This window comes from Ranitomeya variabilis, chromosome 1 (genome assembly GCF_051348905.1).
Source record: "Ranitomeya variabilis isolate aRanVar5 chromosome 1, aRanVar5.hap1, whole genome shotgun sequence".
Taxonomy (NCBI): domain Eukaryota; kingdom Metazoa; phylum Chordata; class Amphibia; order Anura; family Dendrobatidae; genus Ranitomeya; species Ranitomeya variabilis.
In genome coordinates this window covers 1,095,399,759-1,095,426,536 of record NC_135232.1, presented here as the reverse complement: position 1 = coordinate 1,095,426,536, position 26,778 = coordinate 1,095,399,759, and the positions used below count along the sequence as shown (strand labels likewise).

The window sequence follows — 26,778 nt, the reverse complement described above, 5'->3', positions numbered from 1 at the left end:
CCCTCACCCCCATCCTGGTATGCATGGCCTCCTCATCCCCATCCTGGTTTGCATGGCACTCTCATGCCTATCCTGGTATGCATGGCCCATTCATCCCCATTCTGCTGTGCGTGGCCCTCTCATCCCTATCCTGGCATGCATGACCCCCTCACCCCCATCCTGGTATGCATGGTTCCCTCATTCCCATCCTGGTATGCATGGTTCCCTCATTCCCATCCTGGTATGCATGGTCTCCTCATTCCTATCCTGGTATGCATGCGTCCCTTATCCCTAGCCTGGTAGGCATGGTCCCCTCATCCCTATCCTGGTTGGCATGGCCCCATCCTTTTCCTGGTATGGATAAACCCAAAAAAAAATTTTTGGCCTAATCAATCCTGGTATGATTGGCCCCCATCCTGGTATAAATAGCCCCCTCATCCCTATCCTGATATGCAGGGCCCCATCTCCGTTTTGGTATGCATGGTCCCATCCCTATCCTGGTATGATTTGCCCCATCCCCATCCTGGTTTTTATGGCCCCCTCATCCCTATCCTGGTATGTAGGGCCCCATTTGCATCCTGGTATGCATAGTCCCCTTATCCCTATCCTAGGATGTAGGGCCCCATCCCCGTTATGGTATGCATGTCCCCATCCTTATCCTGGTATGATTCACCCCCATCGTCATCCTGGTATGCATGGCCCCCATCAGAAAAACATTTTAAAAAATCCTATTTACCTCGCAGTATCCTATTCCGATGCCAGCAGCTGATTTATGCTTGTAAACAGCACATGGCAGGGACGTCATACGCTGCTTACAAGCTGAGAACAGCTGCCGTAATACTCACTGCTCTCCACGCTGGAACTATGTGCATGGAGGGCAGTGAATATTCATTGCTCTTTAATAGCGAGTACAGTGTTAGCTACAGCCACCGTCTTCCTGCAGCTGCCGGGCGGTCACGTATGCCGCTGCTAAAGGAATGAATATTTACTGCATTCCACGCCTATAGGAGTGGAGAGCAGTGAATATTCATTGCCTTATGTAGTGGGCACACGTGAATGCCCGGCAGCTGCAGGAAGACGGTTGCTGCAGCAAACAGCATGTGCATTGAATGCAGTGAATATTTATTTCTCTTTAGCAGTGGGGACAGGAGTTAGCTGCAGACGCCGGGTCCTGCTTCCTGTGACCCACTGTTCCGTCGCTGTCGCTCCCTCATCTACCCACTACAGCCAGAGCAGGTACATTCAGACTATAAGATGCACCGCCCATTTCTCTGGATTTTTAGAGGAAAATATTGAATCTTAGAGTCCGAAAAGTATGGTACTCTTTCCTTGCCTCTTCCACCTACACCCTCCCATCCACCTCCTCATTCACTTGGACCTACACCTCTAGGGTCTACATTGTTATTTTTTGCTTGCTTAATTCTATGTTCTTTTAGGTCAGTTCCATTACTAAAAAAAAGAATGATAGCTATCTATTGCTCCTTTAATAATCTTTATTTTTATATAGCGCTAAAATATTCCACAGCGCTTTACAGTTTGCACACATTATCATCGCTGTCCCCGATAGGGAATTTAGATTGTGAGCCCCATCAGTATGTCTTTGAATGTGGGAGGAAACTGGAGTACCCGGAGGAAACCCACGCAAACACGGGGAGAACATACAAACTCTTTGCAGATGTTGTCCTTGGTGGGATTTGAATCCAGGACTCCAGCGCTGCAAGACTGCTGTGCTAACCATTGAGCCACCATGCTGCCTCCTACACCTCTTCCCCCTATACCGCCACCTCTATCTCCTCGTCCACTTGGCCCTCGCTTCCCAGTTCAGGATTATATTTTTTTATTACGGTATTTTTTTATTCTATGTTATTTGAAGTCATTTTCCTATCCACATTTGTTTGCAGGTCAATTGTCCTGCTCTTACACCCATTTAGCTTTATTTTGTAGCCCCCTAGCCTTTTTCTATGACCATTTTACAGCCATTTTAAAACACCGAAGTTCGGGTCCATATTCACTCCTATTGGGTTTGTATTCGGGGTCGAATTTTGAACTACAGTTTAGCCGAAGCCGAACATCCATGAGTCCGCTCACCCTTAGTTTTCATCTGCTGATTTTGGACTGGACCTGCATCAAAACCTGAAAAAAAAAATCTATACAACAGCTTTTCCCCATGTAGCATTTTTATGAGCTTTCAACTTGTTTCTTATATGCAGAAAAAAATGCAGCATTTACAGTAATAGCAAAATGAATAAGATTTATGAAATCTCGTTCACGCAATGCGTTTTTCTCACTTGCATTTTTAAAAAATATAGCATGTAAATTTTTTCTGCATTTTTACTGCAGCTTGTCCCCAAAAATAGCTTAGCACCAAACAATACTTAGTAGGATCATCCTTCCTAAGCCATTTATATGGCTATGCAGGTCAAAGACAATTGAATAAAATTATACTTTGACATCTGCGATCCGATGATTTATTGCAGAGAAATCCATGTTTTCTTTAATATGTAAATGAGCTGTTAAGATCTAAGGACAGAACATAGATTTCCCTGAGAATCTACCTCCAGAGATTATTAGAAATGAAAGAGGAGTTACCAGTGTGAGACATGTAATGACTGACAGTCTGCTCTGCATGTTTCACTCTGGTATCGCTCCCTTTCATTTAACATTCACCATGTAAATGATATGTTAAAAATCTAGTTTATTTAGCTTTTGCTGTAAAATGCTTCTTTTATTCCACACTGGAAAAAAAAAACCTTAAAAAAGCTATATTGGAACAAGCACTAAATGTCATGCGGCAGATGTCACACATCCACACCACAGGTCAAGAGGGTTTATAAGATTTTGAAACATCTCATCCACTTTGCTTCTACTGTAATAAGTTGTATATTTTTCACTCGCAAGTTCAGACATAAAAGTTCATATTGAAACCCAACACTTGTGAACATACTGTATATCCACAGGATAGGTAATATATCAAAGACAACTGGCGGCCCTACTGGTGGGTCTCCACCAATCAGTACAATGGGAGATCCTAGTTTATGGTCCTTCTACTGTGTAGAAGGTTTGTATGGTACTGCATGGGTCTCAGACTGACGTAGAAGCCTAATGTAGCAAGACCATGGTAAGGATGAACAGCAGACCTCCATTCTAGCAATCATGTAGGTCCCAGAAGTTGGAATCCCAGCAGTCATACCTTACCTAAAAATCAGAGAAAGATAAGCAAAGGTGCCAAAGCTCAACATCTGATCTATTCAGATAGGACTCTTCCCAAAAAGCTCATATTCACTAAATCAAAACATCCCTTGTATAGGGAGCTTAAAGTGGTTGTTAGGCTACAAGTCTGCAGGACTGCAGATCTGTGAATCCTCACATCGCGAGCACTGCACACTGTGAGGATTCTCCGGTAACAGCACAGGGCACGTGACCGCAAGTATGTGATTTACATACTTGTGGTCGCATGCTGACTAGACATGTGTGGCCTTGTTCAATGCAAGTGTATTGAGCGAGGCCAAACACAGTCTAGTCGTAATGTGGCCAGAAGTTTGCAAATCACATATTTGCAGTCACATCACAACCTGCTACCGGGGACGGCACAGTGTGCGCGATGTGAGGATTCAGGACTGCAGACTTGTAGCCTAAAGCCAGAAAACTCCTTAAACTTACACCTCTATAATATATTTCCAAATCTGAACGTTTATAATGTTCAAAACATAAAACTTCAAAAATATTTTTGAAATCATCGCTTTTGTCATTCTTTGCAACTTTAACATTTTTATCTTTATTTTGACCTTCAGGAAAAACACAATTATCGTTTCTTATCAATTTTTTTGGGCATGATTTTGCTATTGATCCACTGAACATAGTTAGACACTTTTGTATACACTCCGGGCTTATTGACCCTCCCGCATCCATCACCCCAGCTGACAATTCCAGACAAGTAAGAGATCTTATCCTGCTGACAAGCCAGTGGCCCTCCTGAGTCACCCTGAAATAAAAAAGAGAAAATCATAAAATGACATATTTTCACTTCCAAAACCATATAAATAGATTATACAACTTTAGAAACCCCACTCTTATATAACATGATGGGTAAATCTGCATTAATGGAGAATGGTCTCCTGCAATCTCGCTCTGTTCTGGCCAAGAGATGAAGACCCTGAAAAAAAGTGAATCTGTTCTGTCCTGTATTACACAGGCATACCATTATTGTTGTTTTTTCATCCCTGCCATAATTTATTTATTTTTTTCAGAAGACATATCCATGTGAGGGTTTTTCTTTGACGGGATGAGTGACTTGTAAAGTTGAGATTGTTGATATTTTTCTCTATTTTGGTTTTCAGGTTCTCAAACAGTTCTCTTCTCCTCTTTCTGTTCTTCATGCTTAGTGTGGCACACACAGATACACAATGCAAAAGATTGAGTCAACTTCTCCCAATTTTATCTGGTTTCAAGTGTGATTCCTATATTGCCCACACCTGTTACTTGCCACAGGTGAGTTTGAACAAACATCATACGCTTGAAACAAAATTGTTTACCCACAGTTTTGTCCGATGCCAAAGGACCAAACAAGCAGGAATTATGGAGAGCACCTAATATTGGTAAACAAAGTGAATTCCAAAAATGGTTTGCATTAAAACCAATAGGAATAAGGATGAATCATCAATCTTTGGCCAGTCATCACAATGAGAGGACTGCAGATGAGAATCATGCATAGGACAAGTTGTCCCTTTTTTCCCAAATCCGTTGTGGACCTCACCTGGCAGGCATCTACGTCACAATCAAAATATCCGGCACAAAACATGTTGTCACTGATTTCAGAGCCGTAGACCTCAGGACTGCTGCATTTATTGTCAGACACAATGGGCACTATAGCTTCTTGTAGAACACTGGCATAATCCGTCGCATCTGAAAATGACAATACAATTCTGTAAATGAGACTTGGGGAGGGTAAGAAAATTACAACCAAATATATTATGGAGCTATTATGTCGGCTGTCTATGGCATTGTTATTTGGACACTATACGACAGTGTGTTCACTTTGTGGAACAATTAAGCATTCACTCTATGGCAATATGTATTCTCTATATAAGCATTACATGGCGGTACTATTTAGTGCTCCATTATATGGATTCTCTTCTTTCTCTACATCATAAAAACCAGCAACAGTTTCATCAGTTGAACAGATACAGTAGCTTGCAAAAGTATTTATCCACCTTTGCATTTTTCATGATTTGCTACCTCACAACCTGTAACTTCACTGTTTTTTTTGAGGGTTTGCATCAGTTCATGTAAAGAACATGCCTACAACTGTGAACATTTAGTTTTCATTTTATTGTAAAGCAAACAGGAAATAGGAAAAAATAACTGAAAACTTTAGTGTGCATAACTATTCACCCGCCTAAAGTCAGTACTTTGTAGAGCCTCCTTTTGTGGCAATTATAGCTGCAAGTTGCATTGGATAAGTCTCTATGAGGCAAAACTGCTCCAGCTCCTCCAAGTTAGATGGTTTCCTCTGGTGAACAGCAATTTTCAAGTCTGACCACAGATTCTCTATTGGATTAAAGTCTGGGCTTTGACTAGGCCACGCGAAAATATTTACACGTTTCCCCTTAAATCACTCGAGTGTTGCTTTAGCAGTATGCTTTAGGTAATTGTCTTGTTGGAAGGTGAACCTCTGTCCCAGTCAAAAATCACTAAGGCTACGTTCACATTTGCGGTCAGCGCCGCAGCGTCGTGCGCCCCTATATTTAACATGGGGGCGCATGGACATGCGTTGTGCTGCGTTTTGCGCCGCATGGCCGCAAGCGTTGGACGCAAGAAACGCTTCAAGTTGCATTTTTTTTGCGTCCAACTTTCGGCCAAAAAGGACGCATGCGGCGCAAAACGCAGCGTTTTAGCGTGCGTTTTGCCGCGTTTTTGTTTGCGTTGTGCGCTGCTGCGCCGACGCTGCGGCGCACAACGCAAATGTGAACGTAGCCTAACAGACTGAAACAGGTTTTCCTCAGGAATATCCCTGCATTTTACACCATCCATCTTCCCCTCGACTTGGACCATTTTCCCTGTCCGTGCTGCTGAAAAACATCCCTACATCATGATCCTACTGCCACCATGTTTCACTGTGGGGATGGTTTTCTTGGGGTGATGAGCTGTGATGGTTTGGCGCCCGACATAGCATTTACCTTGGAGGTCAAAAAGTTTGATTTTGGTCTCATCTGACTACAGCACCTTCCTGTTGTGATTTTGCTTTTTGCTCCCTCTAGTGGTCATTAGTGATTTGACTCTGGAGCGTCTGTCTTTTTCTATATCCTCACCTGGGCCGTTAGTTCAGGGGCGTTGCTATATAAGCTCCCTGGACCTTCAGTTCAATGCCTGGCATCGTTGAAATCAGAGCTAATCTGTTGTGCTCTTGTCCTCTGATCCTGGTTCCTGTTTTTCAAGCTAAGTCTGCTTCTTGCTTTTGCTTTTGTTTTGTTTGGTATTTTTGTCCAGCTTGTTCCTATCTGTATCCTGACCTTTGCTGGAAGCTCTAGGGGGCTGGTGTTCTCCCCCCGGACCGTTAGACGGTTCGGGGGTTCTTGAATCTCCAGCGTGGATTTTTATAGGGTTTTTGTTGACCAGATAAGTTATCTTGCTATATTCTGCTATTAGTAAGCTGGCCTCTCTTTGCTGAACCTGGTTCATTTCTGTGTTTGTCATTTCCTCTTACCTCACCGTTATTATTTGTGGGGGGCTTGTATCTTGCTTTGGGGTCCCTTTCTCTGGAGGCAAGAGAGGTCTTTGTTTTCTTCTCCTAGGGGTAGTTAGTATCACGTTAGATACACGTTCCTCTGAGACCCTGTCCACTGGGGTCATAACAGTATGCCAGGCCAGTATTAAATGTTTAATGCATTGCAGAAGTGGGATTATAAGAAAGAAAATTTTGAGGTTTTTTTTTCCCTCTCTCATTTTTTTTTTTTTCTTTTCCCCTTTACCTCAGAGTGGCTTAAGCTTGCTGCAGACATGAATGTCCAGACCTTGATTACAAGTGTGGACCAGCTTGCCGCTCGTGTGCAGGGTATACAAGATTATGTTACCAGAAATCCTAGGTCTGAACCCAAGATTCCGATTCCTGAACTGTTTTCAGGAGACCGATTTAAGTTTAGGAATTTCAGGAATAATTGTAAATTATTTTTGTCCCTGAAACCTTGTTCGTCTGGAGACTCTGCTCAACAAGTAAAAATTGTTATTTCATTCTTACGGGGTGACCCTCAGGATTGGGCTTTTTCGTTGGCGCCAGGAGATCCGGCATTGGCTGATATTGATGCGTTTTTTCTGGCGCTCGGTTTACTTTATGAGGAACCCAATCTTGAGATTCAGGCAGAGAAAGCCTTGCTGGCTATGTCTCAGGGCCAGGACGAGGCTGAGGTGTATTGCCAAAAATTTCGGAAATGGTCCGTGCTGACACATTGGAACGAGTGTGCACTGGCCGCTAATTTTAGAAATGGCCTTTCTGAGGCCATTAACCCCTTCACCCCCAAGGGTGGTTTGCACGTTAATGACCGGGCCAATTTTTACAATTCTGACCACTGTCCCTTTATGAGGCTATAACTCTGGAACGCTTTGACGGATCTTGGCGATTCTGACATTGTTTTCTCGTGACATATTGTACTTCATGTTAGTGGTAAAATTTATTCGATATAACTTGCGTTTATTTGTGAAAAAAATGGAAATTTGGCGAAAATTTTGAAAATTTTGCAATTTTCCAACTTTGAATTTTTATGCCCTTAAATCACAGACATATGTCACGCAAAATACTTAATAAGTAACATTTCCCACATGTCTACTTTACATCAGTACAATTTTGGAACCAAAATTTTTTTTTGTGACGGAGTTATAAGGGTTAAAAGTTGACCAGCAATTTCTCATTTTTACAACACCATTTTTTTTTAGGGACCACATCTCATTTGAAGTCATTTTGAGGGGTCTATATGATAGAAAATACTCAAGTGTGACACCATTCTAAAAACTGCACCCCTCAAGGTGCTCAAAACCACATTCAAGAAGTTTATTAACCCTTCAGGTGTTTCACAGGAATTTTTGGAATGTTTAAATAAAAATGAACATTTAACTTTTTTTCACACAAAATTTATTTCAGCTCCAATTTGTTTTATTTTACCAAGGGTAACAGGAGAAAATGGACCCCCAAAGTTGTTGTACAATTTGTCCTGAGTACGCTGATACCCCATATGTGGGGGTAGACCACTGTTTGGGCGTATGGCAGAGCTCGGAAGGAAAGGAGCGCCATTTGACTTTTCAATGCAAAATTGACTGGAATTGAGATGGGACGCCATGTTGCGTTTGGAGAGCCCCTGATGTGCCTAAACACTGAAACCCCCTACAAGTGACACCATTTTGGAAAGTAGACCCCCTAAGGAACTTATCTTGATGTGTGGTGAGCACTTTGACCCACCAAGTGCTTCACAGAAGTTTATAATGCAGAGCCGTAAAAATAAAAAATCATATTTTTTCACAAAAATGATCTTTTCGCCCCCAATTTTTTATTTTCCCAAGGGTAAGAGAAGAAATTGGACCCCAAAAAATGTTGTGCAATTTGTCCTGAGTACGATGATACCCCATATGTGGGTGTAAACCATTGTTTGGGCGCATGGCAGAGCTTGGAAGGGAAGGAGCGCCATTTGACTTTTCAATGCAAAATTGACTGGAATTGAGATGGGACGCCATGTTGCGTTTGGAGAGCCCCTGATGTGCCTAAACACTGAAACCCCCTACAAGTGACACCATTTTGGAAAGTAGACCCCCTAAGGAACTTATCTTGATGTGTGGTGAGCACTTTGACCCACCAAGTGCTTCACAGAAGTTTATAATGCAGAGCCGTAAAAATAAAAAATCATATTTTTTCACAAAAATGATCTTTTCGCCCCCAATTTTTTATTTTCCCAAGGGTAAGAGAAGAAATTGGACCCCAAAAAATGTTGTGCAATTTGTCCTGAGTACGATGATACCCCATATGTGGGTGTAAACCATTGTTTGGGCGCATGGCAGAGCTTGGAAGGGAAGGAGCGCCATTTGACTTTTCAATGCAAAATTGACTGGAATTGAGATGGGACGCCATGTTGCGTTTGGAGAGCCCCTGATGTGCCTAAACACTGAAACCCCCTACAAGTGACACCATTTTGGAAAGTAGACCCCCTAAGGAACTTATCTTGATGTGTGGTGAGCACTTTGACCCACCAAGTGCTTCACAGAAGTTTATAATGCAGAGCCGTAAAAATAAAAAATCATATTTTTTCACAAAAATGATCTTTTCGCCCCCAATTTTTTATTTTCCCAAGGGTAAGAGAAGAAATTGGACCCCAAAAAATGTTGTGCAATTTGTCCTGAGTACGATGATACCCCATATGTGGGTGTAAACCATTGTTTGGGCGCATGGCAGAGCTTGGAAGGGAAGGAGCGCCATTTGACTTTTCAATGCAAAATTGACTGGAATTGAGATGGGACGCCATGTTGCGTTTGGAGAGCCCCTGATGTGCCTAAACATTGAAACTCCCTACAAGTGACACCATTTTGGAAAGTAGACCCCCTAAGGATCTTATCTAGATGTGTTTTGAGAGCTTTGAACCCCCAAGTGTTTCACTACAGATTATAACGCAGAGCCGTGAAAATAATTTTTATTTTTTTTCTCAAAAATGATTTTTTAGCACCCAGCTTTGTATTTTTACAAGGGTAACAGAATAAATTGGACCCCAAAATTTGTTTTCCAATTTGTCCTGAGTACGCTGATACCCCATATGTGGGGGGGAACCACTGTTTGGGCGCATGACAGAGCTCGGAAGGGAAGGAGCGCCATTTGGAATGCAGACTTAAATGGATTGGTCAGCAGCCGTCACGTTGCATTTGCAGAGCCCCTGATGTACCCAAACAGTACAAACCCCCTACAAGTGACCCCATATTGGAAACTAGACCTCCCAAGGAACTTATCTAGATGTGTTTTGAGAACTTTGAACCCCCAAGTGTTTCACTAAAGTTTATAGCGCAAAGCCGTGAAAATAAAAATTCTTTTTTTTTTTTTCACAAAAATGATTTTTTAGCCCCCAGTTTTGTATTTTTACAAGGGTAACAGGATAAATTAGACCCCAAAAGTTGTTGTCCAATTTGTCCTGAGTACGCTGATACCCCATATGTGGGGGGGAACCACTGTTTGGGTGCATGACAGAGCTCGGAAGGGAAGGAGCGCCATTTGGAATGCAGCCTTAAATGGATTGGTCTGCAGGCGTCACGTTGCATTTGCAGAGCCCCTGATGTACCCAAACAGTACAATCCCCCCACAAGTGACCCCATATTGGAAACTAGACCTCCCAAGGAACTTATCTAGATGTGTTGTGAGAACTTTGAACCCCCAAGTGTTTCACTACAGTTTATAACGCAGAGCCGTGAAAATAAAACATCTTTTTTTTCCCACAAAAATGATTTTTAGCCCCCCAAATTTTTATTTTCCTAAGGATAACAAGAGAACTTGGACCCCAGAAGTTGTTGTTCAATTTGTCCCGAGTACGCTGATAACACATATGTTGGGGTAAACCCCTTTTTGGGCGCACGGGAGAGCTCGGAAGGGAAGGAGCACTGTTTTACTTTTTCAACGCAGAATTGGCTGGAATTGAGATTGGACGCCATGTCGCGCTTGGAGAGCCCCTGATGTCCCTGGACAGTGGAAACTCCCCAATTCTACCTGAAACCCTAACCCAAACACACCCCTAACCCTAATCCCAACGGTAACCCTAACCACACCCCTAGCCCTGACACACCCATAATTCTAATCCCAACCCTAATCCAAACGTAAATGTAATCCAAACCCTAACCCTAACTTTACCTCCAACCCTAGCCCTAACCCTACCCCTAACCCTAACCCTAAACGTGACTGAAATACGTGTCACTAAAATACGTGGCACTGAAATACGTGGCACTGAAATACGTGGCACTGAAATACGTGGCACTGAAATACGTGGCACTGAAATACGTGATACGTGGCACTTAAATACGTGGCACTGAAACACGTGGCACTGAAATACGTGATACGTGGCACTGAAATACGTGGCACTGAAATACGTGGCACTGAAATACGTGGCACTGAAATACGTGATACGTGGCACTTAAATACGTGGCACTGAAACACGTGGCACTGAAATACGTGATACGTGGCACTGAAATACGTGGCACTGAAATACGTGGCACTGAAATACGTGGCACTGAAATACGTGGCACTTAAATACGTGGCACTGAAATATGTGATACGTGGCACTGAAATACGTGGCACTGAAATACGTGGCACTGAAATACGTGGCACTGAAATACGTGGCACTGAAATACGTGGCACTTAAATACGTGGCACTGAAATATGTGATACGTGGCACTGAAATACGTGGCACTGAAATACGTGGCACTGAAATACGTGGCACTGAAATACGTGGCACTGAAATACGTGGCACTGAAACACGTGGCACTGAAATACGTGATACGTGGCACTTAAATACGTGGCACTGAAACACGTGGCACTGAAATACGTGGCACTGAAATACGTGGCACTGAAATACGTGGCACTGAAATACGTGGCACTGAAATACGTGGCACTAAAATATGTGGCACTGAAATACGTGATACGTGGCACTGAAATACGTGGCACTGAAACACGTGGCACTGAAATACGTGATACGTGGCACTGAAATACGTGGCACTGAAATACGTGGCACTGAAATACGTGGCACTGAAATACGTGGCACTATGACTGTCAGAAAATGTTCATTAAACGGTTAGGGATGAGTTTAGGGGTAGGGTTAGGGTTTGGATCCCTTTATCACCTTGATGGTGGTGGGTGGCTTTTCAGTGTGTTTTCTGTTTTTTTTCGATAAAAATGCATGCGTTTTTAACGCAAACAAACGCATGTGCTTAAAAACGCAAGAAAATACTGCAGGTTGTATTTCTGAAAATGAACGCATGCAGAAAAAAACCGCATGCGTTTGAAAACGCGACCAAACGCGTACAAAAAAAACGCATGCGTTTTTCATGTCAAATATAGGGAAAAAACGCATGCGTTTTTTTGTGCAAAAAACGCTGCAGACAAAAACGCAAGTGTGAAACCAGCAACGCTTTTTATAGCAAAAAAGTTTTTGCGTCTCCACATTTTGAGACCTATAATTTTTCCACATTTTGCTCCACAGAGTCATGTGAGGTCTTGTTTTTTGCGGGACGAGTTGACGTTTTTATTGGTAACATTTTCGGACACGTGACCATTTTTGATCGCTTTTTATTCCGATTTTTGTGAGGCAGAATGACCAAAAACCTGCTATTCATGAATTTCTTTTGGGAGAGGCGTTTATACCGTTCCGCGTTTGGTAAAATTGATAAAGCAGTTTTATTCGTCGGGTCAGTACGATTACAGCGATATCTCATTTATATCATTTTTTTATGTTTTGGCGCTTTTATACGATAAAAACTAAAATATAGAAAAAATAATTATTTTGGTATCGCTTTATTCTCAGGACTATAACTTTTTTATTTTTTTGCTGATGATGCTGTATGGCGGCTTGTTTTTTGCGGGACAAGATGACGTTTTCAGCGGTACCATGGATATTTATATCAGTCTTTTTGATCGTGTGTTATTCCACTTTTTGTTCGGCGGTATGGTAATAAAGCGTTGTTTTTTGCCTCGTTTTTTTTTTTTTTTTCTTACGGTGTTTACTGAAGGGGTTAACTAGTGGGGCAGTTTTATAGGTTGGGTCGTTACGGACGCGGCGATACTAAATATGTGTACTTTTATTGTTTTGGTTTTTTTATTTAGATAAAGAAATGTATTTATGGGAATAATATATATTTTTTTATTATTATTTATTTAGGAATTTTTTTTTTTTTTTTTTTTTTACACATGTGGAAAAAAATTTTTTTAACTTTTTTACTTTGTCCCAGGGGGGGACATCACAGATCATTGATCTGGCAGTGTGCACAGCACTCTGCCAGATCGACGATCTGCTGTGCAGGGCTGCAGGCTTTCCAAGTGTCTGCTCTGAGCAGGCACTCGGTAAGCCACCTCCCTCCCTGCAGGACCCGGATGCCGCGGCCATCTTGGATCCGGGACCTGCGGCGAGGAGGGAGGTAGGAGACCCTCAGAGCAACGCGATCACATCGCGTTGCTCCGGGGGTCTCAGGGAAGCACGCAGGGAGCCCCCTCCCTGCGCGATGCTTCCCTATACCGCCGGTACACTGCGATCATGTTTGATCGCGGTGTGCCGGGGGTTAATGTGCCGGGGGCGGTCCGTGACCGCTCCTGGCACATAGTGCCGGATGTCAGCTGCGATATGCAGCTGACACCCGGCCGCGATCGGCCGCGCTCCCCCCCGTGAGCGCCGCTGATCGATGATGACGTACTATCCCGTCGGCGGTCATACGGGCCCACCCCACCTCGACGGGATAGTACGTCGGATGTCAGGAAGGGGTTAAGAATGTTATGGTGGGTTTTCCCATTCCCACAGGTCTGAATGATACCATGTCCCTGGCTATTCAAATTGACCGGCGGTTGCGGGAGCGCAAAACCGCAAATTCCCTCATGTTGTTGTCTGAACAGACACCTGATGTGATGCAATGTGATAGAAAAACCGCAAATTCCCTCATGGTGTTGTCTGAACGGACACCTGATTTGATGCAATGTGATAGAATCCTGACTAGAAATGAGAGGAAAATTCATAGACGCCGGAATGGCTTGTGCTACTACTGTGGTGATTCTACACATGTTATCTCAGCATGCTCTAAACGTATATCTAAGGTTGTTAGTCCTGTCACCGTTGGTAATTTGCATCCTAAGTTTATTCTATCTGTAACTTTGATTTGCTCACTGTCATCTTATCCTGTCATGGCGTTTGTAGATTCAGGTGCTGCCCTGAGTCTTATGGATCTCTCATTTGCTAAGCGCTGTGGTTTTATTCTTGAACCATTAGAAAATCCTATCCCTCTTAGGGGTATTGATGCTACGCCATTGGCAGAAAATAAGCCGCAGTATTGGACACAGGTTACCATGTGCATGACTCCTGAACACCGCGAGGTGATACGTTTTCTCGTTCTACATAAAATGCATGATTTGGTTGTTTTGGGGCTGCCATGGTTACAGACCCATAATCCAGTCCTTGACTGGAAGGCTATGTCAGTGTCTAGTTGGGGCTGTCGTGGTATTCATGAGGATTCCCTGCCTGTGTCTATTGCTTCTTCTACGCCTTCGGAAGTTCCGGAGTATTTGTCTGATTATCAGGATGTCTTTAGCGAGTCCAGGTCCAGTGCATTGCCTCCTCATAGGGAATGTGACTGTGCAATAGATTTGATTCCAGGCAGTAAATTTCCTAAGGGAAGACTGTTTAATCTGTCGATACCTGAACATACCGCTATGCGTTCATATATCAAGGAGTCTCTGGAGAAAGGACACATCCGTCCGTCTTCTTCCCCTCTTGGTGCGGGATTCTTTTTTGTGGCTAAAAAGGACGGATCTTTGAGGCCTTGTATTGACTATCGGCTTTTAAATAAGATCACTGTCAAATTTCAGTATCCTTTGCCGCTGTTGTCTGACTTGTTTGCCCGGATTAAAGGTGCCAAGTGGTTTACCAAGATAGACCTTCGTGGTGCGTACAACCTTGTGCGCATTAAGCAAGGGGATGAATGGAAAACCGCATTCAATACGCCCGAAGGTCATTTTGAGTACTTGGTGATGCCTTTTGGGCTCTCTAATGCCCCTTCAGTTTTTAAGTCCTTTATGCATGACATTTTCCGGAACTATCTGGATAAATTTCTGATCGTTTATCTGGATGATATTCTGGTTTTTTCTGATAATTGGGACTCGCATGTGGAGCAGGTCAGGATGGTCTTTAAAATTTTGCGTGAAAATTCTTTGTTTGTCAAGGGCTCAAAGTGTCTTTTTGGTGTACAGAAGGTTCCCTTTTTGGGGTTCATTTTTTCCCCTTCTGCTGTGGAGATGGACCCAGTCAAGGTCCGAGCTATTCTTGATTGGACTCAGCCCTCGTCAGTTAAGAGTCTTCAGAAGTTCTTGGGTTTCGCTAACTTCTACCGTCGTTTTATCGCTAACTTTTCTAGCATTGTGAAACCTTTGACGGATATGACCAAGAAGGGCTCCGATGTGGTTAATTGGGCTCCTGCTGCCGTGGAGGCTTTCCAGGAGTTGAAACGTCGGTTTACTTCGGCGCCTGTTTTGTGCCAGCCTGATGTCTCGCTTCCCTTTCAAGTTGAGGTGGATGCTTCAGAGATTGGAGCAGGGGCCGTTTTGTCGCAGAGAGGCCCTGGTTGCTCTGTTATGAGACCTTGCGCCTTTTTCTCTAGGAAGTTTTCGCCTGCGGAGCGAAATTATGATGTGGGCAATCGGGAGTTGTTGGCCATGAAATGGGCATTTGAGGAGTGGCGTCATTGGCTCGAGGGTGCTAAGCATCGTGTGGTGGTCTTGACTGATCACAAAAATCTGATGTATCTCGAGTCTGCTAAACGCCTGAATCCTAGACAGGCCCGCTGGTCATTGTTTTTCTCCCGTTTTGACTTTGTTGTCTCGTATTTACCAGGTTCAAAGAATGTGAATGCCGATGCTCTTTCCAGGAGCTTTGTGCCTGATGCTCCTGGAGTCGCTGAACCTGTTGGTATTCTTAAGGATGGTATTATCTTGTCAGCTATTTCTCCAGATCTGCGACGTGTGTTGCAGAGATTTCAGGCTGATAGGCCTGATTCTTGTCCACCTGACAGACTGTTTGTGCCTGATAAGTGGACCAGCAGAGTCATTTCCGAGGTTCATTCCTCGGTGTTGGCAGGTCACCCAGGAATTTTTGGCACCAGAGATCTGGTGGCCAGATCCTTTTGGTGGCCTTCCTTGTCTAGGGATGTGCGGTCATTTGTACAGTCCTGTGGGACTTGTGCTCGAGCTAAGCCTTGCTGTTCTCGTGCCAGCGGGTTGCTCTTGCCCTTGCCTGTCCCTAAGAGACCTTGGACACATATCTCCATGGATTTCATTTCTGATCTTCCGGTGTCTCAGGGCATGTCTGTTATCTGGGTGATATGTGATCGCTTCTCCAAGATGGTCCATTTGGTTCCTTTGCCTAAGCTGCCTTCCTCTTCCGATCTGGTTCCTGTGTTTTTCCAGAACGTGGTTCGTTTGCACGGCATCCCTGAGAATATTGTGTCAGACAGAGGATCCCAGTTCGTTTCCAGATTCTGGCGATCCTTTTGTAGTAGGATGGGCATTGACTTGTCGTTTTCGTCTGCTTTCCATCCTCAGACTAATGGACAGACGGAGCGAACTAATCAGACTTTGGAGGCTTATTTGAGGTGTTTTGTCTCTGCTGATCAGGACGATTGGGTGACCTTCTTGCCGTTAGCTGAGTTTGCCCTTAATAATCGGGCTAGTTCCGCCACCTTGGTTTCGCCGTTTTTCTGCAACTCTGGTTTCCACCCTCGTTTTTCTTCGGGTCATGTGGAACCTTCTGACTGCCCTGGGGTGGATTCTGTGGTGGATAGGTTGCAGCGGATCTGGAATCTTGTGGTGGACAACTTGAAGTTGTCACAGGAGAGGGCTCAGCGCTTTGCCAACCGCCGCCGCGGTGTGGGTCCCCGACTACGTGTTGGGGATTTGGTGTGGCTTTCTTCCCGCTTTGTTCCTATGAAGGTTTCCTCTCCCAAATTTAAACCTCGTTTTATTGGTCCTTACAAGATATTGGAAATTCTTAATTCTGTATCCTTTCGCCTGGATCTTCCTGTGTCGTTTGCTATCCACAACGTGTTTCATAGGTCCTTGTTGCGGCGGTACGTTGTGCCTGTGGTTCCTTCTGCTGAGCCTCCTGCTCCGGTGTTGGTTGAGGGCGAGTTGGAGTACGTGGTGGAGAAGATCTTGGATTCTCGTCTCTCCAGGCGGAGGCTTCAGTACCTGGTCAAGTGGAAGGGCTATGGTCAGGAAGATAATTCCTGGGTGGTCGCCTCTGATGTTCATGCGGCCGATTTAGTTCGTGCCTTTCACGCCGCTCATCCTGATCGCCCTGGTGGTCGTGGTGAGGGTTCGGTGACCCCTCACTAAGGGGGGGGTACTGTTGTGATTTTGCTTTTTGCTCCCTCTAGTGGTCATTAGTGATTTGACTCTGGAGCGTCTGTCTTTTTCTATATCCTCACCTGGGCCGTTAGTTCAGGGGCGTTGCTATATAAGCTCCCTGGACCTTCAGTTCAATGCCTGGCATCGTTGAAATCAGAGCTAATCTGTTGTGCTCTTGTCCTCTGATCCTGGTTCCTGTTTTTCAAGCTAAGTCTGCTTCTTGCTTTTGCTTTTGTTTTGTTTGGTATTTTTGTCCAGCTTGTTCCTATCTGTATCCTGACCTTTGCTGGAAGCTCTAGGGGGCTGGTGTTCTCCCCCCGGACCGTTAGACGGTTCGGGGGTTCTTGAATCTCCAGCGTGGATTTTTATAGGGTTTTTGTTGACCAGATAAGTTATCTTGCTATATTCTGCTATTAGTAAGCTGGCCTCTCTTTGCTGAACCTGGTTCATTTCTGTGTTTGTCATTTCCTCTTACCTCACCGTTATTATTTGTGGGGGGCTTGTATCTTGCTTTGGGGTCCCTTTCTCTGGAGGCAAGAGAGGTCTTTGTTTTCTTCTCCTAGGGGTAGTTAGATTCTCCGGCTGGAGCGAGTCATCTAGCGATCACCGTAGGCATGATCCCCGGCTACTTCTAGTGTTGGCGTTAGGAGTAGCTATTTGGTCAACCCAGTTACCACAGCCCTATGAGCTGGATTTTTGTATCTTGCATACTTACACGTTCCTCTGAGACCCTGTCCACTGGGGTCATAACACCTTCCTCCATACATTTGAGAAGTTTCCCACGTCTTTTGACAAACTCAAACTGAGCCTTACAATTTTTTTTGTGATAGTAAAGACTTTTTTCCCTCCACTCTTCACTCCTCCATAAAGGTCACCTCTATGGAGTGTATGGCTTATTGTGGTCATTTGGACAAATACTTTAGTCTCTGATTGGGAACTCTGCAGCTTACCTTATGGTCTGTGTGCTGCCTCTCTGATTAATGCCCTCCTTACCTGGGCTGAGAGTTTTGGTTGGCGGCCCTCTCTTGGCAGGTTTGTTGTGGTGCTCTGGGGGATGATCAGAGATTGGGATATTTTTTTTTATAACCCAAACGTGACTTGTAATTCTCAACAACTTTGGCCCTGCCTTGTTTGGAGATCTCCTTGGTCTTCGTGATGTTCAGTTAGTGGTGCCTCTTGCAGAAAAGCTAGCGTGTATATACTGATGGACATGTGACACTTAGATTGCACACAGGTGGATGTCCTGTCATTAAGCATAGGACTTATGTAGGTAATTGCTTGCACCAGAACTTTTAGGGGCTTCATACTGGATGGGGGGAATACATCATGCCAATTTTTAGTTATTCGATCCCATAAATGTTATTTATGCCTATTTTTCTCATTTCACTTCACCAACTTATGCTATTTAGTGCTGATGCATTACATACAAATCGGATTACAAAAATATTTAAACACAAGTTATAATAGATCTCAATAGCCAAGAGAATCCTTTGTAAAATAAATTAAAACGTAACTTTTACTCCTATTCCAATAAAAACATGTATGGACAATGTACACAATAAGGTGCAAAAATAGTGCAAACAGTGCATAACCGTGCTCAATAAAAAAATGGTTTTATCTCACCAAATAGTTGTTAGTTTACTGGCAGGAGTCCATTGATGCTTGAGGGGGAGGGGGGAGAGAGTAATTACTATACTACCCCAGTCGTGCCCCTGTTGTAGCTCCTGCCCTGACAAGGACAGTACCCAAGTCAGGCTAATTAATTGTACCCACCATACAGAAGATTGAGCTTCCCTACGCGTTTCCTCTCACTTCAGTGAGATTCATCAGGGGAATATACAAAATTGTGGGATATGCCATTCAAGAGAAAAGTCCCTCCATCCGGAGGTGACTGTTATGTGTCCGATGCATACGGTTCTCGGCATGGACTAAAAGTGGGGTCCCCACTTTTAGTCCATGCCGAGAACCGTATGCATCGGACACATAACAGTCACCTCCGGATGGAGGGACTTTTCTCTTGAATGGCATATCCCACAATTTTGTATATTCCCCTGATGAATCTCACTGAAGTGAGAGGAAACGCATAGGGAAGCTCAATCTTCTGTATGGTGGGTACAATTAATTAGCCTGACTTGGGTACTGTCCTTGTCAGGGCAGGAGCTACAACAGGGGCACGACTGGGGTAGTATAGTAATTACTCTCTCCCCCCTCCCCCTCAAGCATCAATGGACTCCTGCCAGTAAACTAACAACTATTTGGTGAGATAAAACCATTTTTTTATTGAGCACGGTTATGCACTGTTTGCACTATTTTTGCACCTTATTGTGTACATTGTCCATACATGTTTTTATTGGAATAGGAGTAAAAGTTACGTTTTAATTTATTTTACAAAGGATTCTCTTGGCTATTGAGATTTATACATTTCCAGAGATTGTATGAAGTGTGTGTACCTGACACATTCTTTCTGCTAAATTACAAGTTATAATAGGTACAAAGCCAAGGGTTGTGAATACTTTCGCAAGCCACTATAGATTACAATACACTACAGAATAGGCATGAAGGTTGCAGGTTATTTTACCAATTAGTCTTGAACATCCAAGCCCTCCATACACTTCCAGCAGGGAGCTTTTTCATTCCATCTGTAAAGTCTTGTGTCCATGAAAGTAAATATGTGTAAGATTCACGCTGTGCAATGAAAGAATCGGCGCTCATCCTTTGCTACAGTCAGAAGCCGAGCATGTCTAATGAGGAATCCTTTCACTGGTCAAGTCGTCCAGTGGGAATCTTTTTCTGCCCCTTCATTATCAAAAAATGTAGAGCATAGAAAATGCCTGGAGTGGCACGCTGACATATAGGAGCAGCACAGATCTAGATGACTGCAATTTACTCTGGAATTATACAACCCCTGGCAAAAGTTATGGAATCACCGGCCTTGGAGGATGTTCATTCAGTTGTTTAATTTTGTACAGATTTACACAGACTGTGGCAAAGGAAACTTGAAGACAGATAATTTATATTTTTTGATATTTTTAGGGAAAATATACTTTAAAATGGTTACCCAGAATTGAAAAAAAAAAATAACTGGCTGCTTCCCTCCAAAAACAGCACCGCACCGGTCCATGTGTTGAGTCTGGTATTGCAGCACAGTTTCATTGACCTAAGAGGACTATGCTACCATACCAGGTAGACAAGACTAGCTTTGCCCCAATATAGGACATACTGTGACTTCCTTTGACAGGTGCCGCCACATGCCTCTAACAGCAGCGACCGAAGCGAGCAGCAATTGCTTATGACAAACCATTTAAACGCTACTGTCAATCTGAAAGTGGTATTTAAATGGGCGATTTCATGGCACAATCATGACAGCTCCTATTGCTCCACCTTCTCCAGCGATAAGATGGTCAGGAGCAGATGGGTTGCGATGGCAGCCAGGTGTCTACTTGGTTCTCCTATGTGGAGATCAGTGATATTCCCATATAGTGGAATACTGTAGTATTCCACATGTGAAAATCAGACTTTGATACTTCCCTGTTCTTTAAAAACAGGTTGCCAACTCACACATGATTGTCACCCCATTGGCTGAACATGCTAAACTCTAATTTAACCTTTACATTTTCGGTTAATTCTAACGTTTCACATACTTTTGCTACTCACAGAAATGACAAAGTCTAATATTTTTGATTTAGTTCTTTTTATCTCCTTTTAGGACTTGTGTGAACTTAAATTATACAGAGGATTCATAATGGGAATGAATATAGTGGACCATTAAGTATGAGTCCACTGTATTCATGGCAGCTACTATTAGTCTAGCCAAGTGGCACTATGGCCACGATTTATCATTTGGAGGGGGGGTTATGTCACTTTCCTTTTTTTCTTACGGTATAAGTTGCTGTTTTTGTCATAAAATTCATCAAAATGGCACACACGCTTCATGAGTTTGGCACAAAGTCAAAAATGGGCTTTCTTCTTGTCTTGAGCTGCTTTTGAGAATTTTGGTATCAAAAGTCGCAAAAATGTGCCAAAATGCTGGCGTACTCGGAAATACACCAGAGGAGAACTGGAGTGAAGTTTCGCCAAATATTTAGAAAGTTGCAATTGATGAATTAGACTAAAACATCTGGAATCGTTAAATTGCCACCTCAAAGCGGAAAATAAAAACACAGGCGAACACATAAAATAGACTTCAAAAAAGGTGTAAATACAATAATGAATTGGGTATAAACAAAAAAAAAGTAAAACACACAAAACTAGACAAAAAACAGGAGCAAACAATTGTTTCTGCCATTTTGGGAGGAAAGCAGACTCGTGCCTATATTCGGCTGAAATCTGTATTAGCACATCTTTTCTAATATAATTTTTCTTGTCTTTCCACATTTAAATATTCCATCCTCTATTTTTGAGTTCTACGAGGGTATGGACCATCAATGGAAGTGGAATTTGGATCACAAGGTATAAAAAGTTGGGGGGGGGAGCTCAGTTCTATCTATACTGATGACGACAAAGAAGGACCTCATTATTGTAGACAAAATTCAGAGTAATGTACCTTCATTCATACGACCCCATCCAGATATATCACACATGTACCCTTCCTCAAATGTGATACCATCTTCCGGTAGACAGATCGTCTGGATAAATGGCGTCTTCTTTGCACACAGTCCATCTTTTTTTTTCAATCTTATTAACACTGGGGGAAAAAATGGAAGCCATAGAAACATAGTATGAGCCATTAACCCTTGTGAAAACAAATGAGAAAATACATAGAATCAAAGAGTTTCTCTGGCCTGAAAGGAGTTGTCCGGTCAAAATCAGTAAGTCTGCAGTCACTCTGTGTGACTGCAGACTTAAGAATTCCCCCAGCGCTCGCACTGGGCGCTGCAGGGATTTGACATTTTCCGACTGGGAATGGAGGGTATGTATGAGTTACACATACTCCCGGGCAATGGGCTTGTATGGAACGAGGTCGCGCCCTGTATTCGGACATGCCCACTGGCCGGCCAAATCACTAGACTGTAATAAGGTAATTGCACGGCACTCCGTATGTGATGAGGTGCACGAATAGGGTACCACTCCCAATATTAGAAACAAAAAATCCGGCACGCTCAAATATTATGCAGAAGGGAATTTACAGAATTTTAATTGATCCACTGTTGGCAAAAAAATTGTTGACGTTTCGGCCAATACCTAGGCCTAGGTATTGGCCGAAACGTCAACAATTTTTTTGTCAACAGTGGATCAATAACAATTCTGTAAATTCCCTTCTGCATAATATTTGAGAGTGCCGGATTTTTTGTTTCCAAATCACTAGACTGGGCACAGTCTTGGCTCCATACAAGTGTATGGAGCAGACCGCGACCACTGGCCGGGAGAATGTATAATGTCAGAAATCGGCGAATCCCCGCAGAGCAAGTCTGCCCTTTATGTGTGTGCCAAGGCGGTCTATACCAACACGTAAGGCCATTGTACAAGTGAGGCTTCTAATTGTCATTTCTTTGAGGTAATGGTCCCTCCATTCTTTTTGGAAAGACTTATGTATATTTTCCAGCAGTTCCTATGATCATCGGTGTTGGTCAGTCATCTGGTCATTTACGTCCTTCTAAATGTTCTCATGTTTCTAATTGGTATAATCTAGGAACATAGGTGGGACTTAAAGCTCCCTGTCACCAATGCAAAATAGGTACCATGACCTCCACCTACCATGTGCCATTTTTAATACTGGTGTCTTCTTATGTGGCAAAGGGATCCTTGGGTGTTGGGCACCCTCAGGCACCACTGCTTATTCTACAACCTCCATAGCTACACTACTGCATCGACAAAAACTAATACCCTTATGATATGTAAGGTATTGTCACTCACCAATGTCATGCTCGTTGCGCTTAAACACTGAATATTCAGGATAAAAAATATATCTGTCGATTTCAAACGTCTGGGTGACGTCTGACGTCTTGTTGAAGAATTGCTGTCCCAGAACCACTCTGATGCTTGTTTTCCGGGGGCTGAAGATGGAATAACAAAAAAAAGACTTGAGTATTTATCTCGGACGAATTGCATATGTGGATAATTTAAATTGTTAGGATTATTAAAATATCCCACTAAGATATATGAAATTCCTTCATCATTTGTCATAGCCAGTGAAGTCTAGGACACCGCACTACTACAAAAATCACAATAGGTTGATACTTATGATACAGTCTATGTTATATACATCAAGGAGAGCGTCCCAAATGTTCCTATTCTAGCATTTCTCAAAAATGTAGAAACCCCTTTAAAGGTAGTCTGTCAATAGGATTAACCCTCCTAAACTGTCTATATGGGCAATGCAGGTCATGGGAAGCTGAATAAAACAATACCTTGATATCTGTGATCCAATGTCTTATTCCAGAGAAATCTACTTTTTTTTTTTGCACTTTTGGAAGTTTTACTGGTAGATTATCCTAAATGCAAATTATCTGCCAGTGCATTGAGAACATTGCTTTTTCTAGAGTCTGAATCAGTGCAGATAACAAAGACATTACCCGCTCTTGCTGTACTCATTCCCTTTGCAGTTTTATCTGCACAGTTGGTCTCACACAGTCACTTTCAATTACGGTAAAAACTATAAAGAGCTGAGTACCGAGAGGTATTATAGCAAGAAAAAGCGGCGTAGCTACTTGGTTTATTTAGCCCGCTGGTAGCCTATTAAAGTAGTTAAAATAAAAATATATATATTTTATGTATATATATATATATATATATACACTCACTGGCCACTTTATTAGGTACACCTGTCCAACTTCTTGTTAACACTTAATTTCTAATCAGCCAATCACATGGCGGCAACTCAGTGCATTTAGGCATGTAGACATGGTCAAGACAATCTCCTGCAGTTCAAACCGAGCATCAGTATGGGGAAGAAAGGTGATTTGAGTGCCTTTGAACGTGGCATGGTTGTTGGTGCCAGAAGGGCTGGTCTGAGTATTTCAGAAACTGCTGATCTACTGGGATTTTCACGCACAACCATCTCTAGGGTTTACAGAGAATGGTCCGAAAAAGAAAAAAAATCCAGTGAGTGGCAGTTCTGTGGGCGGAAATGCCTTGTTGATGCCAGAGGTCAGAGGAGAATGGGCAGACTGGTTCGAGCTGATAGAAAGGCAACAGTGACTCAAATCGCCACCCGTTACAACCAAGGTAGGCCTAAGAGCATCTCTGAACGCACAGTGCGTCGAACTTTGAGGCAGATGGGCTACAGCAGCAGAAGACCACACCGGGTACCACTCCTTTCAGCTAAGAACAGGAAACTGAGGCTACAATTTGTACAAGCTCATCGAAATTGGACAGTAGAAGATTGGAAAAACGTTGCTTGGTCTGATGAGTCTCGATTTCTGCTGCAACATTCGGATGGTAGGGTCAGAATTTGGCGTAAACAACATGAAAGCATGGATCCATCCTGCCTTGTATGGAGCATCTTTGGGATGTGCAGCCGACAAATCTGCGGCAACTGTGTGATGCCATCATGTCAATATGGACCAAAATCTCTGAGGAATGCTTCCAGCACCTTGTTGAATCTATGCCACGAAGAATTGAGGCAGTTCTGAAGGCAAAAGGGGTCCAACCCGTTACTAGCATGGTGTACCTAATAAAGTGGCCGGTGAGTGTATATATATATATATATATATTTATTTTTAATTTTTATTTTTTTTTGACAACCACATTTTCCACAGCATCTTATAAGAAAAGTATAACTGTGTTTTCAGTTTTCTAGAAATGCAGTTATTCTTTCATTCATTTTAGTGTGCCTATAGAAACCGTCAGATAGAGATTTGCTTAACCAGAATGTTGGTGTGTTGTTAAGGTTTTAAATGTGTTTTTTGGAAAAAAATATGTATGTGGTCAATTTAAGGAGCGCTATGGCTATAGAGCGCACGGCAATAGATTAGTGGTAAACAAACCTTTTATTAAACCACTACGCGTTTCGGCAGCGGACTGCTACCTTCCTCAGGTGGATTTACAGACAGTGTGGGAAGTGACACATTAAATAGGGGTAGTAGAGACCAATAGGATGGAAGCATTGAATGATGTCGATTAACCCTTTCTATACAAGTGGTCAGCTGTCAGAAATGCAGCAATAAAACAAAACAAATAAATAAATAAAAAAAATGTAAGAACAAAAAGTCAAAAAATAAAGTGATATAAAATTTAAAATGTACAATATATAGAAATAAAAATATGTAAAATATAGCAATATCATGATAAAATGAAATATAATATTTGTATAGAAAGGGTTAATCGACATCATTCAATGCTTCCATCCTATTGGTCACTACCCCTATTTAATGTGTCACTTCCCACACTGTCTGTAAATCCACCTGAGGAAGGTAGCAGTCCACTGGCAAAACGTGTAGTGGTTTAATAAAAGGTTTACCACTAATCTATTGCCGTGCGCTCTATAGCCATAGCGCTCCTTAAATTGACCACATACATATTTTTTCCCAAAAATGTTAATATTCCCCTTGAGGGATTGTGGCTGGAGCAGCTTGGGGCCATAGAGTTCATCTCCAGGAAACAGGACCTGAAGTGATGTCACATCCTCTATAGTGGCATCACGTGACTGGACCTTGGGCCCACGTGACCAGACCAGGAAGCCCAGCAGCACAGGAGCGGTCCCGTAGCAACAGAGCAGGAGTGCACAGAGACGTCCGCTACCGGAGTTGTGCAGGGGTGCACAACCCTTCCAGCTGAGAGGCTAATCCCTCCACCTTTCATTGAAACATCCCAATTAAACCACCTGGTGATTCTCATGCTGCGCTCTTCCATGTTTATTGTCTTACAAGGTGTTAAACGTGGGAAGTGTTGGTTTGACAGGAATTTTGGGGGGAAGGTATAGGTGTTAAGGAGGGTTCTATTTCTGGGTATAAAAGGAGGGAACACCCATGGCACATCCTCTTCGCTGGTGGCCTTTGTACACGGAACATCCCAAACCTTATAGGACTATCATTTTAAAGATGGAAAGGGGTTTTTGTTCAGTATGTCACAGCGATTGGTGGAAAAGGAGAGTGGTGTTGAAGCAGGAAAGGGGAAGCCCAGTGCAGGGTTGGATGATTCCCATGGGTTCCGAGAGTTGTCACTGCTGGGCTAGGTCTTAATGGGAAGTTTTGGTGTGTGCTATACTCAGCCGGGAGGTCACGAACCTTCAATCACCCCCTCCTTTCTGGTCATATTAATGTTGTTTTAATGTTATGTTTGTTACATAAGTTTGAAATAGGGCCAGCATAGTCTTTACCTTAGGGCACTGATGTATTTTATTTTGAGTATATTGTTTATGTGCTTCTGTGACTTACTGATGAATGTGGCTCCCTGCATTCTTCTTCTTCTTGTTGAGGTGGTTCCTTTGTATGTATGAATTGTATATGCATGAATTACATTTTAGGTGTATTTATAATGTCCTGTCTTTGTGTACATTTTTTTCTTGTACCACCTTAGGGCTTGTTCACTCATAGCGTTCTTATGTGCAGAAAACAAGCTACACTTTACAGTAGCAAAAAAATCTGAAATCTCATTCACACCGTGTGTTTTTTTTTTGAGCTGCAATGCGCTTCTTTAAATCTGCAGCCTGTCGATTATTTCAGCATTTATATATTGAAAAATGCATAACAAAATACATAAAACATTTCCATAACATTCACAGCATTTACGCTGTCAACACTCTTTGTTGTTCA

General features: G+C 42.9%; 1 protein-coding gene across 1 annotated transcript in view; it reads right to left on the bottom strand.

Moving 5' to 3' along the window:
* Window positions 1-1,849: 1,849 nt before the first annotated feature.
* Window positions 1,850-26,778, bottom strand: part of HGFAC (HGF activator) — a 109,545-nt gene continuing 84,616 nt past the window's right edge. Inside the window, exons 11-14 of the mRNA XM_077280059.1 lie at window positions 22,940-23,079; window positions 21,630-21,770; window positions 4,733-4,881; window positions 1,850-3,961 (exon numbers count right to left, since the gene is read on the bottom strand). Of these exons, the coding sequence (XP_077136174.1) occupies window positions 3,782-3,961; window positions 4,733-4,881; window positions 21,630-21,770; window positions 22,940-23,079 (610 nt within the window). The 3' untranslated portion in view covers window positions 1,850-3,781. The remainder of the gene's footprint in view (window positions 3,962-4,732; window positions 4,882-21,629; window positions 21,771-22,939; window positions 23,080-26,778) is intronic.